This window comes from Rhinopithecus bieti, unplaced genomic scaffold (assembly GCF_001698545.2).
Source record: "Rhinopithecus bieti isolate Rb0 unplaced genomic scaffold, ASM169854v2 scaffold_1558, whole genome shotgun sequence".
NCBI lineage: Eukaryota > Metazoa > Chordata > Mammalia > Primates > Cercopithecidae > Rhinopithecus > Rhinopithecus bieti.
In genome coordinates this window covers 2,548,816-2,569,789 of record NW_016803701.1, presented here as the reverse complement: position 1 = coordinate 2,569,789, position 20,974 = coordinate 2,548,816, and the positions used below count along the sequence as shown (strand labels likewise).

The window sequence follows — 20,974 nt, the reverse complement described above, 5'->3', positions numbered from 1 at the left end:
TCATAAAGATAATAAAAGTTTTTGTCACATGCATTTCCCCCCACCCCAAGAACCATATTTGCCCTCATTGAGAAAGCATGCTTTACAATAGGTACTAATATTATTATTCCTATTTTACAAGTCAGGAAACTGAGACACAGAAAATTAAAATAACTTGGCTAAGAGCATATCTAGGCATTCTGGTTCCTGTAGTACATACTCTTGACCCCAATGCCATATTGTCTCTTCAGTATGCTATATGACAACATGAAAGTTAGATAGAAGCCTAATTAGTTTATTCTTACCAAGAAAGTTCTTAATGTGTTTCTTTTCCAAGATCATTTAGAGTAGACTGGCTTCTATAGGAGGTATGATATTTCAAGTGCAATACTGTTGGCACAAGACCGCATACCAACTGCAACATTAGGTTGTATTTCTCATTTGCTTAGCAAAGAGTATGGAGTGTTCAGGAAGATTCTGGAGTAGATGTCTTAGTCCATGCCAATGGGGATGGAACACATGGCTGTTGGTGGCACTCTTAGCACAAAGGAGAGTTTTGCCATACCTGAGAACTTTGATTTTACACTCAGCATCAGACAAAATCACATCTTCATCTTTTGAAAAAGCAAAACCAGGTTTTCAGCCTGGAAAGTCATATCTTAACAAGTAGATACGTACTCTGAATTTAGAGTTAATTGCTTGCTAAATTGAACAGAAAAGAAACTTTTAGTTTACTAGAAGACTTTATTAAAAAACAGTGTTAATATTGCTTCCAGTTGTGGTATAAACAAGCATATTTCTAATTAAATATTCTTTCCTCCTAATGATGATTCCTATGTTTTTTTTAAATCTTTCCTAATTTGACTATTATGTTGTGATTCAATTCTAAAACTTAATTGGCCTATCTATACAGATGTAATCCTAAATATTTTCTAAACTAGAATTTTTGAGTAGCTAATTTGAAATAAATTGACTTTAACCAATTCATTTTGTTAAAGTGGAATGCCCTGTTCATGATTGTAGGTTCAAACTACACTTTATTATGTTTTTTTATGGTGGTAAACCAAATCCTTCATGGCACTGTTCACTTAGCTTCAGATAATAGAGGAAGGTTGACTTGAAAGCACATGAGCTGCTTAATGTTGGGTCATAGCATCATCACATATGGAAGACACACTGGAGCCTAATATTTAGCAATAAGACTGATAAAGTTTATCTGTCTGGATCGTAAAAATCCTCGCAGGCATCAGCCTCTCATATTAATCACTCTGACTCACTTATCACTTCTCTTTGTAGTCATCTGCCACTACATTTATCCCATTCCCTATTTATAGTTATAACTATATAGTGATTACAGTATTCATCTAGATGATTCTTTCAGTACCTTCGCCTCTTATTCCTTTTGTTCTCCATTTATTACTCCCTTTACCACTCTTACCTGTTACTGGAGTTCATTTGTGATCTATTTCAGACTTGCTGTTTTCCTACCACTACTTCTATTTTTCCAGCTCACTTCCTGTAGCACTCTAACTCCTGCAGTCTTTTGCCTCACTGGGACCCATTGATCCTATTACATTTTCATTGTTTCTTCTCTACTTGTATCCTTTCTTTCCTTTTTACCCTGTTTTACTTTTATGGTTAATCTTATAATCACTGTCTTGCATTCACCAAGTCCTTTTTTTTTCTCTCACTTATTTGGTGAAATCATAACTGTCTAAATCTATTTTTGCCTGTTTATGTCTGTACCAGTGCAGCTAATTGAAAAGTATTAGAGAAAAATGGCACGAGCAGGCTATTCTCACTTTAATTCCTGATCATTAACCTGAAGTGGGCTCATAATGCTGCCTACCAGTAACAACAGTTCTCTAGTGTTCTTTTACCCACTCTGAAATGACTATTTCATATGTCCCGAAACTTCCAAATACCTTTTCCACCTTTTTACTCTGAGCAGATAACCCTACTCACAAAGAATTTGAAGTGACCAGAAAATAATTTCTACAAATTCCTACTACCACAAATACATAACTACCTGCATCTATGTCCATTCATATATTCGTTGTCCTATCTTAGGCCTACCCTTCCATTTACTAGATTTTATCCCTTTTACCTACTCAAGGACATTGTTCCAATAATTATTTTGTCTCTTCTGTATCACCAGGTTTTCTTCTACTGAGTCATTACCACAGTATCACAAACATACTGTTACTTTTCTTTAAATAAAAAGTCCCTGGTCAGGCGTGGTGGCTCATGCCTATAAACCCAGCACTTTGGGGGGCTGAGGCGGGCAGTTTGCTTGAACCCAGGAGTTTGAGACCAGCCTGGGCAACATGGCAAACTCTGTCTCTACAAAAAAATACAAAAATGAGCCGGGTGTGGTGGTGCATGCCTGTAATCTCAGCTACTAGGGAGTCTGAGGTGGGAGAATTGCTTGAACCTGGGAGGTTGAGACTGCAGTAAGCTGTGAGTGTGCCACAGCACTCCAGCCTGGGCAAGAGAACAAGAGCCTGTCTCAAAAAAATAAATAAAAAGTAATTTTAGCTCACTTTTGGTTCTTACTCAATTTTCCTCCTTGCCTTTAGAGCAGAATACCTTGACAATTGCCTATATTTGCCTTCATTTCCTTTCCCCATTTTTCCTTAAACTTACTCCAAGCTTTCACCCCTTAACTAAACTGTTTTTCCCAGCTCTCCAAAGACCTTCTGTTGCCAAATTCAGTGTTCACTTTTTTAGCGTTTGTCTTACTTGATCTGTCAGCAACGTTTGACGATAATTATTACTCCCTCCTCCCTGAAACGTTTTCACTTGGCCTATAGAAAACATTCCTGTTTTTTTTTTCTATTTTTCTGTCAATTTCTTCTCAGTCTCTACTGCTGACTTTTCCATGTCACCAGAACCTCTAAATGTGGAGCACCCAGGACTAAGTCCTTAGACAGCTTCTTTGTTTATTCACTTTTTAGGTGGTCTCAACTTAAGGTTTCAAATACTATCTGGTGTTAACCACCCCAGATTTATTCCAGACCAGACTTCTCATTCTCTAAATATTTAGTAGTTGTCTCAAACTAGTGTGTTTAAAGCAGAGGTTCTATAACTTCCTAAATCCTTAAATTTGCTTATTTTACAGTCTTCTCAACTAATTCGTAGCAGGTGTATTCTTCCAGTAGTTTTGATTTTTTTTTTTTAATGTAATATTATCCATGGCTCTTCAGTCTCTTCCATCTCTTCTTTGTCTACAAATCAGAGTGGCTTTGCCATCCAAAATACATTCACAATTTGAACTACTAGTCATTCTCACTTGCCTTCACCCTAGTCCAAGCCACTGACCTATCATTATTGCATTTGCCCTTCAGATGGTTTTTCTGATAGCACAGAGTGAGTCTGTTAAAATAAAAGATTATATTATTCCTCTATTCAGAATCTTCCAGTCGTTTCCCACCTAAGAGTTAAAACCAAAACCTTTTGGCTTACAAGGCCCACACAATCTCCTACTGTTCTTGTTTAGTCTGCTTTAGCTACACTGACCTCCTTGCCATTCTCATGAACACTCCAAGCATGCCCCGTCTGAGAGCCTTTGCACTTGGCTCTCCTTGAAATGCTCTTCCTTGAGATTCCTGCAAAACTAGCTTCCATCCTCACTTGTTCCAAGTCTTGGTCACTTTTCCTAGCCTCCTATAGAAAATTTCAAATACTGTCCTCCACCCCAACAGATTCCCTTTCCTGTTTTATTTTTTCTCACTACTAATCACCATCCAATGTAGTATCTTGTCCGTTTTGTGTCTTTCCCCACTAGAATATAGGCTTCATGAAGAAATGATTTTTGTTTCCCTTGCTCACTGCTGTATCCCCAGCACCCAGAGCAGTATCTACTATGAATTAGGTTCTCATTATTATTAAGCAAATGAATATATACATGTGAAGATGTATTAACAAGTAGCTTATTAGGAAATTAGATGATCGTGTTTTTTTCCCATGGATATTTTTAGAACAATTAGAACTTGCCATTATTATTCTGGAGATGAACTGTTCCTTTTCTTGAAGTTTCAGAAAATGATCAGAGCTTTGAGGTGACCATGACTGCGACCACAGAGGTAGCAGATGATGAGGTTACTGAGGGGACTGTGACACAGATCCAGGTATAGTAAATCTTTTAACTGTCCTCAGGAGGATGTTCCTTGACACATTGCTTAGCAGATAAAATGATGAGAAACCTCAGCCTCCCAAGTAGCGAGGACTACAGGCACATGCCACTGTGCCCGGTTTAGCCCTTATTATGAAACAAATTACAAAGCTCTTTTGTTTTGATTACTGCCAAAGAGTTAATGAGTTATAATTTAATATTTAACCTCTTGGGTTGCTATCACCATTTTAGTGAACAAAAAACTTTTCTAATAATTTCTAGTATTTGTTTAATAAGATTAGACACAAAATGAACAAGATGTGAGTTGAAAGTCAGCATAGTTAAAAAGTTCAGAAATAGTCTGTTCTTACTGTATCTTTGCTGTAAACCAGGTGCAGCTATTTTGACATAGTTTGGTAGTTAATGTACTGTGTCTCATTTCAGTCATGAGACTAGCTTGAAAAATAATTAGAAACTATTGTAAGTCCCTATGTATGTAGTACTTTGTGGTTGCAAGAGGTCTTCAGTGAGCTGAATATTCTAGATTTCTAAGCCTTATATATATTATAGGCGTGAAATCCTGCAACCATCTCATAAAAGCTTCATTTTAAAAGCAGCAGCATACTAAATAAAGCTGAGGAAACTTAATAGATGCATAAAGTAGTGAAAAATGGGGGTAAAATACTGTAAGACTTATTAATATTTATATATCAAGTATAGATAGGTACGCTTCAAGGTACCTAAGTCTCCTGCTGTACTCACTAAACTCATTTATTATTGATGGTTTTGAATACTACTGCTACTGCTTAATAATTATTTGCTCATTTGAGGGAAAATTTGAGCCATAAGGCATTAAATGTTTGCCCCCAAATAGTGGTTAATCAGCATAACAGACTTATTCCTAAGGTTCATGGAATGGGCTTTGCTATATAGACATACTTTGAGAAATGGTGATTTGATTCTCATATCCAACTGATTAAGAGAAGATAATTTAAGAATATTTTCTACATTATAGTTCTTAAAAGTGACTATTATATGTATCAAGGTCTTTTGATAGCTCTCTGTTACACTCTTTACTGATATATAACTTCAGGATCAAATCTTATAATATTGTGATCTTCAGAATGTAAGAACCTTAGACACATATAGTCTGTCTCAATTCTTAGCTTTATACAGGTCCTTCTTGATTTAAAAAATCAAAAAGTATGACACATAAATAGAGGGCTATAAAACTTACTCACACTTGTTCCAGTGATTTCCAGCTTTTTGCCCATGGATTCAAAAGCACTTCCATAAACACACTATATGTATTACCACCAGATACAAAAATAAAGTAGGAGGCAACAATAGAAATGTGACTTTTCTCCTAATTGTACCTTGGTTGTCCACTGACAACTTATCTTTTTCCAAGAGATAAGGACAGCTTATCTCTTTCCAAGAGAGATGGATTTCCGTTTCTCTTCATATTAGAAGTTAAGTTTCTGTTTATTCAAGAAGTAGTAGTCCAGTCCTTCTTAGGATTTACCTTCAGCCAGTGACATTGCTTAGTTTTTTTTTTAGCCCAGAGACTGAATTGGGTTGAGTGGTCACTAAACATGTGACTCTTCCCTTATTCTGTCTATGATAGGCTAATACCTGATACGGTAGCACTGTTGCCAGGTCTTCCTCATTTACATTATGGTTCTCTTTAGGCCAGGGTCAACTCTGCCAAAGGCAGCTTTTTCCCGTGCAGAATTTGTTAGATTAGATATGCTTGTAACTAAAAATATAGATGGTGGTGGTTGCACAGAAGACTTAACTGCATTAAGAATAAGTAGTACCATACAGTTCTTTGAGAGAAAGGTACATTAATAAGGCTCTAGAGGTTGTCAAAAACAAAGTTGTCAGAAAACAATAAGCAGACCATGATTTTGCAATAATGACTTCTTTTAAGTTAAGAGATTACATTATTGGTGATTTAGGCAGCAAGGTTATCTCTGAGGGCATTAACAAATCATAACACCCAACCCTAGCACTTCCATTTTCCTATCTAGAACAGATAACTGTATATTGTATATTATTGAGCTCATTTACCTGTGTAAATATTTAAATTTCCCTGAGTAGTCTATGTTGATTTAAATACTTAATAGACTCTTGGCCCATTTTATATAAAACTGAAGCCAATACTACACTTACTTGCTTAAACGAAGGTCATATTATGTTAATGCATATAATTTTGTTTTTATACTGCCATAATAAAAATAGCAAGAAATATTTTTTTGTAAGTTGAATATATTTTTACTATATCTAAAACAAGTGAATTCCGTATGACTATATTTAAGTTTTATAATGCTTAGCATTGCAAAGATGAATCAGGTTGGGCATTAAATCAAGCTGCCACTTTTTTTTTTTTTTTTTTACTTTTACCTTTTCAAGATTTTGCAGAATGAGCAACTAGATGAAATATCTCCCTTGGGTAATGAGGAAGTTTCAGCAGTTAGCCAAGCATGGTTTACAACTAAAGAAGATAAGGATTCTCTGACTAATAAAGGTAAGATGTACTGTGAATTTTAGTGCCCAGTGGAAAAAAATGGAGATAGAAAGGGCTTATAGTCATCAAGATTCTGAGTTGGACCTTCATCATTAGGATTGAGCAGTTAGAGTAATTGAGCTTTTCTAACTGAATTAAATTTGGCCCCAAATGACTTTGAATTAAGGTTGTGAAACCACCATTTGTTGTTCAGTAATTAATAATTATTTTTCTCCTTCTGATTTGAAGTAAATTTTGTCTTGTTAATTTTTGAACAAATGCATAGTGGTGGCATTTAAGACAATATAGTTATTGCTTATGAGAGTAGGAAGTCAAGCCTTTTCAAGGGCCTACTGTGGTCTGATAAGCGACCTAGAGGCTACCTTAAGCCTTAAACGTAGTGTTTCTGGTGTTGGCTATGCTTAAGCATAGCTGGGGAAGGTGCTACAAAAAAAGTGAGCATTGTGTGTGTGCCACTGTGAAGTACAGAAAGGAAGCAGAAAAATGTAAATCATTTTCAACCACTGTATAGTAAATACTCCTTAAGAATACATTATTCACTTGTTATTCAATATTTACCTTGCCCTAGAGTCCGGGAGACCCTAACCCAGCAGCCCTAGAGGAATTAAAGACACACAGAAATATAAGAGGTGTAAAGTGGGAAATCAGGGGTCTGACAGCCTTCAGAGCTGAGAGCCCTGAACAGAGATTTACCCACATATTTATTAACAGCAAACCACTCATCAACATTGTTTCTATAGATATTAAATTAACTAAAAGTATCCCTTATGGGAAATGAAGGGATGGGCCGAATTAAAGGAATAGATTGGGCTAGTTAACTGCAGCAGGAGCATGTCCTTAAGGCACAGATCGCTGTTGCTATTGTTTGAGGCTTAAGAATGCCTTTAAGCGGTTTTCCGGTTTTCCGCCCTGGGTAGGCCAGGTGTTCCTTGCCCTCATTCCCGTAAACCCACAATCTTCCAGCTTTTGTGTTAGGGCCATTACGAACATGTTACAGTGCTGCAGAGATTTTGTCAGTGTTGGGGCAGTTTATGGCCAGATTTTGGGGTGCTTGCTCCCAACATTTGTATATGTACTTTTTGCCCATACAATTTTCACTGGAGAAATTTTTCAAAAAGTTTTGAGCATGATTTGGCTTTTTTTTACTTTTATGTTTCTTTTAGCAGTTCTATATTGTTGAAAGGCTAAGAGAGGTACTTTTAAAATTCTTTTAATTATCATTGTCTTTTTTTAGTAGGATCAAATGAATGTACTATAGCTTAAAATCCAGAAGTTACAAAACCAAGTTTAACCTAGCGACCTTTCAGATTGTGGAGGAATGAGAAATGAAATTAGCTGAATTTTATCTTTGGTGTTTTATTTCTTTCAAAGAGTAACTTTTTTTTTTTAACATTACTTGTTTTCTTTTAAAGGACATAAATGGAAGCAGGGGATGTGGTCCAAGGAAGAAATTGATATTTTGATGAACAATATTGAACGCTATCTGAAGGTATCTTATGGCATATTTTTATGTTTCACTAATTTGTTTATTGCCAGTTGCAGAAATACCGACACAGTATGCTGTATGTACTTATTAGGAACTTTTACTTATTTTGTAATGGATTTTGTAATGGCTAACATGTTGTAGCTGAAGAATTCTAAAATACATTATTATAGTATAATAATATTTTGAATTCTCAGTTTAAAATCGCTTTACTACTTTAGTTGCCACCCTAAAGTTTAGATAAAATCTTAGTAGCCTCTCAACATTTTAAAGTCTTATCTTTTCAAGAAGGCTATGTAGTTTAATTTATATTGTTTAAAAGCTTAAGGTATGCATCTTTCTTTGTTTTGTTTTTGTTTTTGTTTTTTCGAGACAGTCTTGCTCTGTTGCCCAGGCTGGAGTACAGTGGCACAATCTCAGCTCACTGCAACCTCCGTCTCTTGGGCTCCAGCTATTCTCCTGCCTCAGCCTCTTGAGTAGCTGGTATTACAGGCATGCACCACCACGCACGGCTAATTTTGGTATTTTTAGTAGAGACGGGGTTTCACCATGTTGGCCAGGCTGGTCGCAAACTGCTGACCTCAGGTGATCCGCCCTTCTCGGCCTCCCAAAGTGTTGGGATTACAGGCATGAGCCACCACACCCAGCTAAGGTATGCATCTTTGAATGAATTTTTGATGTCATAGTAGTAGCCTTTCCCTTTTAAAAAAAATCAAAAATGTAGTTTATTTTCTTATTCAGGTTTATTTTTTGTTAGCTTAGTACTCTTCATTAAATGTCTTTTGAACACAATATTTGTAAGGCTTTGGATTGTGTTAAGGCATGAATTGCTTTAACAGTGTTTGCTTTTGAAGTCTGATCCATTTGGGCAGGCTGGAAACAGGTGAAGAGTGATACAAAGCCTTGTATCATGTGAATGATACATGTGAGTTCTGTACAAGTTTACAGAAAGAAGAGTTTTTAGAGCAGTTATGGAAAATTTTGGAAGAGAAAGGATTTGAGCTGTCTTAAAGAATGGTACTTGGGCTAGAGTAGAAGTGGAGGGAACTGCATGAATACAAGCTGAAGCAGCAAGAAATCAAAGATCAAAACCAACGCACATTAAATTAGCCCTTTTATGTTGAACTGAGATAAATAGCCTCTGGAAAACTGGGCTCTGAAGTCCATGCCAAAGAATTTGAACTTTATCCTATAGCAGATGAGAAGCATTAAAGGGTTTAAGAAAAGCTAGTAGTTTAGTTGAGTAAGGAATTCATGGGGTAGATCTGTATTCTCAAGGAAATCTTTCCAGAGACTTGCTGACCATTTCTGTAATGGAGTTAGATTCAAATAGTGTCATATCTGAAATGCAGACCATTAGCATCATTTGGGGAAGGATGGTATACAGTGTTTAACCATTCTCCTATCATTTGATATATTGACTGCTTACTTTAAATTTTCCACTCTAAACTAATGTAGAAATACAGTGCTGCCTAGATAGAAGGTCCACATTTTAAATTTTAACTGCAACTTTCCCAAGCTAAGCTTTTTGAAATACAGCATTTTAAAACTTCTAATTCTTCAGTGATAAATGGGATCCTTCCACCATGTTTATTGTTTTAAGAGAAACAAATACATTGGCCATTGAAAATGAATCCAGAAGTGTATTTAAGTTGTCCACTAGTCACATATGCCTCAGTTAATCCTGGAAAATGCTACTAGTTTAGATAAAGCAGTAATCAGTGCTAAGGAACACTGAACTTTGAGAATTAAGCTAGTTCCTTGACTAGGGGATTAAAGTAGATCATCTCCAAGGACCCTTCCAAGTTAGTGATTAATGGGCAGGAGTGTGAGTAGGATTTGAGACCTTTTAGAGGACTGTTTCAGTAGACCAACTGATAGTGGCAAAGGACTTAAACTACAGTGGTAGAAATAGAATTGATAGAGAAAGGGCAGATAACCAAGTATCTGCAAGGATGCCTGAACTGAATGTTGGGAAAGAAGGAAAAGGAGTTAGAGCAACTTAAGAGTTTTTATTTTAGGTGATTGGGAGAATGATGATCAGATTGGCAGAAATAGGAAATGTCCAAAAGATTATCTTGAAAAAAGATAATTTGTTCAATTTGGGTTTTTGACCATAGCTTTTATTATGTGGTGCTCTTCTAAGACTTCTGTAGAGCCAGTTTTAAACTTCAGAGAGTTCCAATTAGTTGGATGTCGTATGTTTCATATTTGGGTTAAAAGGATAAATGAAAGTAACTTCCACAGGCAAGAAAAAGGGCAAAGAGTGTAGAGGCAGGAGAATCTTTTATCTCACTGTATGGTCATCCTGCAACACAGTGTGCTTGCATGTAGTAGATCAGTAAATATTTAGGTTGAATCACTGGCAAAATTGGAACTGCGTAAGTGAAAGAATTTTAGAAAACATTCTGAAATGTAGAAATTTTTTGCTGTGAAGTGTCATACATTCAAAAGTATATAAAATGCATACACTGTGATTTCACCTGTTTTTGAAATATATATAAATAGATTCATTCTATGGATATTTTGTAACTCAATATTATTATTTTAATATCCTTACCCTTTTATTTAGGTGTATTTCATCGTGCAAATGTGCAAGTTACCCATTTCACAGTTAATGGTCATTTGGGTTCTTTTAGTTTTTTGCTATTCATTTGTACAAATCTAGTGGGTGTTAATTATGGTTTTAATTTGTTTCTCTGATAACATTTTGATAATGCTTATTGGCTATTTGTGTTTCTTCTTTGAAATTCCTGTTTGTCTTTCACTAGTTTTTCTGTGGTGTTAACTGTTTTGTTTAACTTAGACTTTCTTAATGTATGCTGGGTACTAATGGTTTATTGGTCATTTGTATTACAGATACAAAATTGTCCCAATTTAGTGGCCTGTCTTTTCCTTCTCTTTAGGTATCATTTGATAAAAAATTTTTAACCGCAGTGTCAAGTGTATCATCTTTTTTGTTTGTTTTGCATGCATGCTTGCTTAAGAAATCCTTCCCTGCCTCAAGGGCATGAAGACATTCTCACATTATCTTGTAAAAGTTTTGTAATTCAGCATTTCATGGCTGTAGGTGTGAGATATAATTTCAGTTGTATCTCTTTCTGTATAGATGTCTAATTCCTAACTTACAGTGTCCATTCTGTTCTAAATCAAGCTGCTACAAATTTGTTTCTAGGTTTTCTAATTTGTTTTCAGGTTCTGTTTGTTGATACCTGCACTAGTACAGTACCGTCTTCAGAAGTCCCAGTATCCGATGGGGCAAGTCTCTTCATAAATGTCTTAGCTATTCTTGGCCCTTTGCTCTTTTGTTATAAATTTAAAATCAGCTTACAGAGAGTGAAACATTCAAATGGAGTTTTTATTGGATGGCATTGAATTTGTACTTTGATTTGGGGGGAAGTAATATCTTCACAGTATGTCATCTTCCTGTTGAAGAACATGGTATAACTCTTAGTTCCTCCTCAATGTCAGGTTTTATATTTTCCTCCATAAAGGACATTGATAACTTGCCTGAGTTCTGATACTCTTAATTTTGATGCCGTGTGGGAACTTTTAAAAATATTATGTAAACTTTGCGTAGAAACGCAAATAACTGCATTTTGATTTTGTATCTAGCAACCTTGCTAAAAGTGATTCATCTTTTCTAATCTTTATAATTTTGGTTTTTAAAAAAATCTGATTATCAGTGAATCCTGATTTGGTAAGACATACGTATATGAATACTGAATTTTATGAATGCTTTTCCCACATCAGTTGAGATTTTACATTTTTTCCATAAATTGCTGATGTGATCTAATTACATTAATAATTTTCCTGAAATTAACACAAACTTGTATTCCTGGGATAAATTCACTTTTTAACCTGGACATACTAATGTTTTTATACATTGCTGGGTTCAGTGTGCTAAAATATTATTAGGAGATCTATGTTAGTGAATGAGTTTGACCTGAAAATTCTTTTCTGAAACTATCCTCCTCTGGTTTCACTATTAAGGTTATGCTAGCCTGATAAAATAAGCAAAGAAATGTACCCACTTGTTTTTTTTTTTTTAACTTTTGAATAGTTTAAGGACAGGATTATGTGTCTATTTGGTAGGATTTACCTATAATGTCATCTATGTCATGTGGGCCTACTGTTTTTATTGTGGGAAGATTATTTAATAACTGATTAGATTTTCTTGATGGTCTGTGCCTATTTGATTTTCTGTCTCTTCCAGAGTCAGTTTTGGTAAGTTGGTGTTTGATGTCTTCTAGGAATTTGTTCATTTTACCAAAATTTAAATTTATGACCATAAAATTGTTCATAATGTTACTTTGTTAATGGTCTAATCTCTGCAGCATCTCTACTTAGGCCCCATTTTCCCATTGCTAATATTGTTTGTGTCTTTTATTTTTTTTGGCAGAACTTTAATCATTTCAAATTTTATTAATCTTGATGTTTTCAAAGAACCAGTTTCTAGATTAGTTTATCCTTTTGATTCTGGATTCCATTGATTTTGCTCTTGTGATTTGCTTCCTTCTACTTTCTTTAGATCTATTTTTAACTTTTTGCAATTGTAAAAGAGTTGATGGAAGTTAAATTTATTGAATTTGATAGTTTATTCTTGGAACATTTAAGTGTCACTTTTTTATCTCTTGCAACACCTTAAAAGTTTATATTTGATTTATTAATGGATTAGTGATATTTTAAAAGCATAGTATATCCATATGCATTTTATCAGAAATCCCTAAATCAAAGAAATGTAACCCATTTAGGCACGCGGAATAAAAGATGCTACAGAAATCATCTTTGAGATGTCAAAAGACGAAAGAAAAGATTTCTACAGGACTATAGCATGGGGTCTGAACCGGCCTTTGTTTGCAGTTTATAGAAGAGTGCTTCGCATGTATGATGACAGAAACCATGTGGGAAAGTATGAAAACTTGTAATGCTGCATGTTTTCATGTAATTAGGGGTAATATTTGAGGAACTGTTCAATTTTTTAAAAAATAGAATTATGGTCAAGCTATTAATTGAAGACAGCTATGAATTATTGTTAATATTTTTATCTTCCAGGTCCATGTTGTGAATATGGTGAAACCTTATTATTAAAGCCTCTTTTAGAAATTAGGATCTAATTCACTTTATATAGGTTAGATTTAAGACTTGGCTTACTTAATATGTCAAAGTCTGCTTTGTAGTAAAGTAACATAAGAAGTACAGTACTGATTAAAGATTTAAGAAGTGTGAAAATAACTTGAAATTTATTGGTAACATTTTTCCTATTTGTTTTTAGAATATAGCATTCCTAGGTCAGTGGCCCTTTTTTTTTTTTTAAATGCAGAAAGGAAAACTACATTTCTGGAAACAATGCATGGATTTCTGTTTTAGGTAGCATTTATGGGAAGGCATCATTACTTCAAATGCAGTGATTGATATGTTACTTGACCATAATTTTTAATTTCTCTTTGGCAATTTTAAGGGGCAGTAGTATGGCTTATTAGGTACTGCTGAGCTAATGGCTGGAGCTCTTTCTCTAGCTCTTCAGCAGCTGCTAATGAAAATACATTTGAAAGCTGAAGGATGATTAAATTTTGTTTTGTGACAGTGAAAAAGAGAAAAACTGTAAATGAAGCATAAATGGACTTAACTATTTATAAACTTCATGCATTACAACATGTTACAAAGTGAGCAGATTTTCCATAATTATTAAAGACATTTAAAAGAAACAGTTAACATTGGCTGTATGAGTACTTGCCTACTGAAATAAAGAGCAAGAGTATGTCAGATGTCCTTCATACCTGGTAAAGGAAATAAAAAATTTTAACTTTTTTCAGTCTTTGAGGAATTTTCTGTAGACTTTTTGTTTAGATTTTCTGTTTAGCTCTAGTTTACAATGTCACCCATAAGTTGTTTTGAATAGTTATGATTTTGAGAGGCCAAATCCTTAAGTTTGGAAATAAAGAAGTGTTAGTGCCATTAGGAGCGAATGTATGTTTTAAATGTTGAGGTTTTTTCTGGAGAAAATTATAACAATCCTTACCTTTATTATAACTAAAAATTTTACTGTTTAAAAAAATAAAAATAGAAGCATGTGTATTTCCAACTTTTTTTTTTTTTTTTTTTTTTTTTTTTTGGAGATCAGAGAGTCTCTGTCACCCAGGCTGGATACAGTGGCATGATCTGGCTCACTGCAACATCTGCCTCGTGAGTTCAAGCTATTCTTCTGTTTGCAGCACCCTAGTAGCTGGGATTACAGGCGTCCGCCACCACGCCTGGCAACTTTTCTATTTTTGGTAGAGATGGGGTTTTGCCATGTTGGCCAGGCTGGTCCCGAACTCCTTGCCTCAGGTGATCCGCCTGCCTTGGCCTCCCAAAGTGATGGGATTATAGGCCTGAGCCACCACACCCTGCCTATTGTCAACTTTTATTAATCCACTTTAAAATGGGTTACTTTGAAAGTATTATCATATGCTAAGTGACTTAACATTCAGCTCCCTAAATGAAATTCTGATTTTATTAAGGTTTTAGCATTCATTATTTTAATTGATTTTTTAAAAATTTCTCTGAATTTCTAGATATACACCTGAAGAAATTGAGAAGCTCAAGGAGTAAGTTCTAAAGTTTTTTCATTCTATTTTTTTTTTTTTTTTTTAATGTCTTACGTCCTTAAAAGTTTTACTTTGAAAATTTCAAGAGGTTTTTGGCAGACTGATATAATTGAATTCTCCTGTTAAGCATGATTGGCCTTAAAAAGATCATATCAAATCCATACTTGCACAAAATAACCATTCTCTTAATGTATAAATCTGGTCTTCTGTTGCCATTAACCAGATGCTTCCTCAGACCACTAATAGGGGTTCCAGAAAAGATTAAGGGGCCATTTTTGGTGGCCTGAAGACTAAATTTGGGGAATTTATATACCAGGATCAAAACCAGGGTTGTGCTACATGGCTCAGTTTAGATTGGTGACTTGGCAAATGTTTCAGTGAATATCTGGACTGACTCAACCTTGCAAAGACTGTTGAATCTCAGGAAATAGAATTTTGCTTTATTGAGTTAGGCCTTAACGTATGGTTTAATGAATTGTATGGATCATGAAAAAATTTGAAGGTAGATTCTGTTTATAATCTGTTAAAAGCCTGTGAAACTTTTTTAGATGTCTAAAGAAGAGTTTGTTGGGTATATGCTCAAAAGGGAAAGTCTGGGGCTTGCCTGGGAGATAGTGTCAGTAACCTGAGGGGAAATTGGTCTTTTTTGAACACATATCCAAGTTACGTATTTCTTCTCTGACCCAGGAAAAAGGCAATTGCTGCCTGTTTTTTTTTCACCCACAGACAACTGTGGACCCCCAAAAAAGGCCACACTTTCAAACTTTGGCTCTCAAAGTATTGCTGCCCACAACTTCCAAACCAGTCAAATGGGAAGAAGAAGAATGAAGAATAAATGATGAAATTAAAAGGGAGAAAACAATTGAACCAAATGCTGATTGGCAGACTCTTGTTTTAGGCTCCGGATAAAGCATGGCAATGACTGGGCAACAATAGGGGCGGCGCTAGGAAGAAGTGCATCTTCTGTCAAAGATCGGTGCCGACTGATGAAGGATACTTGCAACACAGGTACTGTGACTGCTCCTGGTAGCGTTTTCTTACCACCACTTAAGCCTCCTGCCCCTTAGGATACTGCCTTTTCTTTGTTCTGGGGGAGCGATTTAGATCATTCACCTTAGTTCAGACTTTATTTTCTAGAAAGTCTTCCTTTTACTTGAGCTTATTAGATACATCAAACTAATCTTTTACTTTGTTTTTGTAAAAGGTAACATTTATCTTCAGGGACACAGCATCACCTTAGTGTCAAGATGATTCGGATCTGACATGTGTCAGTTTTGTAGCAATTTCAGTACTTCCCCAGTTGAGAAAGTATTTTGAAGACATATATGCAGCAAGTAATTTTAATTTAGGCCCATCTAAGTGTTGAATTTACATTAGCAACAGCTAATCAGTGAGTGTTTATGAAAACCTTTAGTCACAGGTAAGTCCCAAATTAGAAGCTGTGTTCCAAAGATTTGTACATATTTTGCTTATTTTAAACTCAAACTATATTTTTCCATAGAAAAAATTTATGATTGGTGTTCCAGTCCCCTGGCAAGACCACAGATGCCTCTTAATGCATACAAATGTCCTAGTCATATTGTTAAACCTAATCTTTGCGACCAACAATGTATTTAGGCTCCGCCATTAACTGTCATTTAACCTTTCTGAGCCCTACTTCCCTCTGTAAAATGAAGAGATTAGAGTAGATGGTCTCATAGTGCCCTTTTAGCCATAATGTTCTCTGAAGCATCCATAATCCATGCCCACTGTTTCAATTAAAAAAAAAAAAAAGTTCTAAAGTTTAGCTTTAGCTTCTAGGGCATATACATTTTGTCCTTAACCCCTTGCTCTACTAAAATGAAATCACAACTGTTTCCTGCTTAACTACTGCACTATCACTGTTACCTGCAGAGCAGTGAGAACATAAGTCCTACCAGCTTTGTCATTCTGTGACATGGCTAGCTTAATGAAAGAAGCAGGGCTGTAAGCTTTAGATTTAGGATAGGATCTCAGAGGTTCATGTAAGATGCTGTGAGTACAGAACCACTTTTGGTAACATAATTTGGAAGGACACAGTGGCATTTCCTGATTGCCAGCCTGAGGGATTGATAGATCTGCCTGCTTCCTTCTCATGTTGTGACATACAGCTGCTGTTGAGGCCACGCCATGAAACGGCACAGTCTCAAAGTAGTCCCATCCTTTAACACCATGCTAGAATAGAAGAGTAGGACTTCGTCTTGAATCCATCCAGAGTATTCATAACTGTGCTTAGCATATAATAAAAATTCAGTAAACATTTGCTAGATGCATGGAATCCCGAAGCAAGCACCGTCTTTTTGAAATTTTCTAGAGGTTTTTAGCTAGTAATAACAGAAACAGGTAAAGAAGATGGAAAAAAATGGTTCTCTTTGTTCCCTGTGTTTCTGCTCTAGCTCCGTAAGAAAAAGACCGAGAGGAACATTTGGGATTATCAGTGGGTCTATGGGTTGAGAAAACATAGGAATACCGGGCGCGGTGGCTCAAGCCTGTAATCCAAGCACTTTGGGAGGCCAAGACGGGCGGATCACGAGGTCAGGAGATCGAGACCATCCTGGCTAACCCGGTGAAACCCCGTCTCTACTAAAATACAAAACTAGCCGGGCGAGGTGGCGGCGCCTGTAGTCCCAGCTACTTGGGAGGCTGAGGCAGGAGAATGGCGTAAACCCGGGAGGCGGAGCTTGCAGTGAGCTGAGATCCGGCCACTGCACTCCAGCCTGGGTGACAGAGCAAGACTCCGCCTCAAAAAAAAAAGTAAATAAATAAATAAATATAAATACTTGTATCATACTTTACTAATATTTCATCACAGTAGCTTGGAGTTGGGATAGTGGGGAAACAAGATGATAGAAACCTAGTTTTTACTAAAGTAGGTTGAGCCCATTGGTGTTATTTCCCTAGTCTCTCATCATTCATTCCTATAAGTAATGGCCTCTTGAACTTACTCTACTTTTGCAGAGCAGGGAATCTTAGGTGAGAGTAAGAAAAAAAGCATGCCATTTCTTGTCTGTCAGCCATTGATGAAGGTCTTCCCACTTCACTGTTTATAAAGGACTTAGTGTAACTTGAGAATACATTCTTCTTTGTAGTTACGTTTTGGGTGGTTTTTCTTTACATAATTGGTGAGTGCTTTCCATAGGATTCTTCAGTTTCTTTTCTACTGAGACCCTCTCTGGGCTAGTAAAATGAAACTGTCTTAGTGGGTATATATGGTTTTCCACCAGAGGGTCATTCAGAAACAAACTCGTAGTACTACTGCATACTTCCCGTCGGTCCTTGTAAATACAGGGCTGAATCAGATTTGTAAACGAAGTTAGCAGTGGTAGTCTGGATGATTTCCTTCTTTCAGGGAAGTGGACAGAAGAAGAAGAAAAGAGACTCGCAGAAGTGGTTCATGAGTTGACAAGCACTGAGCCAGGTGACATAGTCACACAGGGTGTATCTTGGGCAGCTGTGGCTGAACGAGTGGGTACCCGCTCAGAAAAGCAATGTCGTTCTAAATGGCTCAACTACCTGAATTGGAAACAGAGTGGAGGTACTGAATGGACCAAGGAAGATGAAATCAATCTCATCCTCAGGTTTGTGTCCTGAATGTTGTAATGACAAAAACCACTTAATTGCTGTGGATGTCTTGATAGACTTTCCTCTTTTGGTTTCCCTAGATGCCTAGTGTCTGAAAAGTATCCTTTCCATAGAGCACTACTGTTTAACATCTTACATATTCCATATTGAGCTCTTTTTTTGTTTTGTTTTGTGTTCCTTTTCTTTTAGTGGATTTAGTGCTCGTGCAAAGTACCAGATTGAAGGCGTGGAGACTGAAGTCCTCTCTATATCCACAGAACAGGTATGGCACAGGCAGCGGCAGTGCAGCTTTTCCACTGTCCCACCAATGTGCCTCAGTCCTATAAGGGGGACACGTTTAGGATAAGATGGCTGTTCAGTCTCCATGCCCTTCAATCCTTGGCTACTGTGCTAAGATTTCCAAGAAGGGGGCCCAGTCTGTAGTTACCTCCACACCTTCAAAGTAGACCAAATCAAACACATCCGTTTCATACAAATTCAAAAAAGCTTTAAGATATCATAATCCCAGCTTTTTTTAAAAAGTAGTTGGTTGAACCATTGAGACTTATTAATTAAAATAAAATGGGCAAAAATACTAGCAAGAAATAGCAAGAAATTGTTTAAGACCCTGAAGTAATAGAGACTGTCACCATGGCTACTCCCTACTGAAAATCAAATCATCACAACAAAGCTAGAAAACGAACAGATTTTTTTAAACCTCAGATGTTGTTGTACTAGTGTGTTGGTTTTTTATTGCAGCTACTGTTTTTGTGTTATTTTGTTTTGGATTTTGTGGGGATTTTTGGTTTTTTTTATTTTTTAGACTGGATTGTTTTTTTTTTTTTTTTTTTTTTTTTTGTTTTTTTTTTTTTTTTCCAACAAGTCATCTTTATAAATAGCTCATTTCTAAATATTTTTGCTTAACAGTGGAAACACTCAGATCCAGGAAATAAATGACTTAGTAAATGCCACACTATGAAACATTGCAGAACACTATACAACTAAATCTGTTCTTACTCTAACCTTTACCATACTCCTTTTCCTTCACAGTGTGCCTCATCTGGTTCTAACCATTTATGGTTTAGCTCATTGGTTGTACCTTTAACTAAAGGCTATTGCTGTTGGTATTTCTTAGCTGTTAGCTCTGAAAGCAGATCTGCATTCCTGGAATCCTTTCCCGTGCAACTTAACAATAGCATCTCATTGGCATAACCTGCCATTCCCTTTAATTTGCCAGCGCAATCACCTGTAGTCAGAGGAGGGGTTCTTACGGAGAAATTAATGTAATGTCTAACAGATGCTTATTTTGTAACTGTAGGATAGCAGAACTTGATGTAGCTGATGAAAATGACATTAACTGGGATCTGTTAGCTGAGGGATGGAGTAGTGTCCGTTCACCACAATGGCTACGAAGTAAATGGTGGACCATCAAAAGGCAAATTGCAAACCATAAGGATGTTTCGTTCCCCGGTAATGTATTACTTGCTTTTTAAGCTCCTCCCCTTTTCTTACCATATTTACTCCTTAGGAGTGAGAGGTTAGAAATTCTCTGCCCCAGCTAAAGAGAGATCATAGCAGATTTCTACTTACATTTCCGCCCTGTTTCTCTCAATAATTGTTTTCTTTCCCAGAGAAGAGTTACTACTGTTTGTAATTCCTAAAACCCCTAAAATGAAAATGTACACACTTATACTCATTCTTGTTCTTCTGTGTAAACTATCAGGAGGAAATAAAATCTGCATATACAGTCATGCCACATAACGATTTAATTTTTATGTTTTTAGAGACAGGGTCTAGCTCTTGTCCAGGCTGACGTGCAGTGGTGTGATCATAGCTCACTGTCACCTCAAACCTGTGGACTCAAGTGATCCTCCCACCTCAGCCTCCTGAATAGCTATGATTATAGGCACATGCCACCATGCCCAGCTAATTTTTTTTTTTGGTAGAGATGCGGTCTTCCCATGTTACCCAGGTTGGTCTCCAACTCCTGGGCTCAAGTGATCTTCCCAGCTTGGCTTCCCAATGTGCTGGGATTACCTGCATGAGCCAGCATAGCTGGCCACTCATAACCTTTCAGTCAACAACAAATGTCATACATAGTATTGGTCTCACAATATTAAAATACTGTATTTGTACTTTTTTTCTATGTTTAGATACACAAAGATTTACCATTGTGTTACAATTGCCTACAGTATTTGGTACAGTAACATGCTGTAAGGGTTTGTAGCCTAGGAGCAATAGACTATATAGGTCCTCTAGCCTAGGTGTGTAGTAGGCTGTACCATCTAGGTTTGTGTAAGTACACTGTGATGATTCCATGACAGAATCACCTAATGGCTCATTTCTCAAAACGTATCCCCATCCTTAAGTGATTGATGACTATTTTTATTTTATACAAAGATATACTTCTGAAAACCTAAGTTTAAGTCAACTTTTGTGAGTTGTGTAATTTCGAATATCTTAACTAGGCGTGTTAGAGAAATTCTGTTATAATTTTGTAGAACAAAGGCTCTGTAATTTTCTAATTTTATTTATTATATAAATCTAGGTATCTTAAATTGGGTTTGCTTAAAGTGAAGCATAGCATACTTTTCGTTGCCTGTTTTGCATTTAGGTACTAAATTGAGTTGTGCGGTCTGTTTAATTTAGGTTATTAAATTTATTCCCCTTATTATAACTCTTAACTTCCATTGTTCCAA

The 20,974-nt window shown here is 36.2% G+C and overlaps 1 protein-coding gene across 5 annotated transcripts in view; it reads left to right on the top strand.

Annotated features, from left to right (window-relative positions):
• The window catches only part of DMTF1 (cyclin D binding myb like transcription factor 1), a 44,569-nt gene that overhangs the window by 14,636 nt on the left and 8,959 nt on the right, over positions 1–20,974 (top strand). For all 5 annotated transcript variants that reach the window (XM_017851699.1, XM_017851727.1, XM_017851709.1 and 2 more), the window contains 8 exons: positions 4,015–4,109; positions 6,509–6,623; positions 8,036–8,112; positions 12,861–13,018; positions 14,664–14,696; positions 15,595–15,704; positions 18,064–18,292; positions 19,594–19,745. In XM_017851699.1, coding sequence (XP_017707188.1) covers positions 4,015–4,109; positions 6,509–6,623; positions 8,036–8,112; positions 12,861–13,018; positions 14,664–14,696; positions 15,595–15,704; positions 18,064–18,292; positions 19,594–19,745 — 969 coding nt within the window. The remainder of the gene's footprint in view (positions 1–4,014; positions 4,110–6,508; positions 6,624–8,035; positions 8,113–12,860; positions 13,019–14,663; positions 14,697–15,594; positions 15,705–18,063; positions 18,293–19,593; positions 19,746–20,974) is intronic.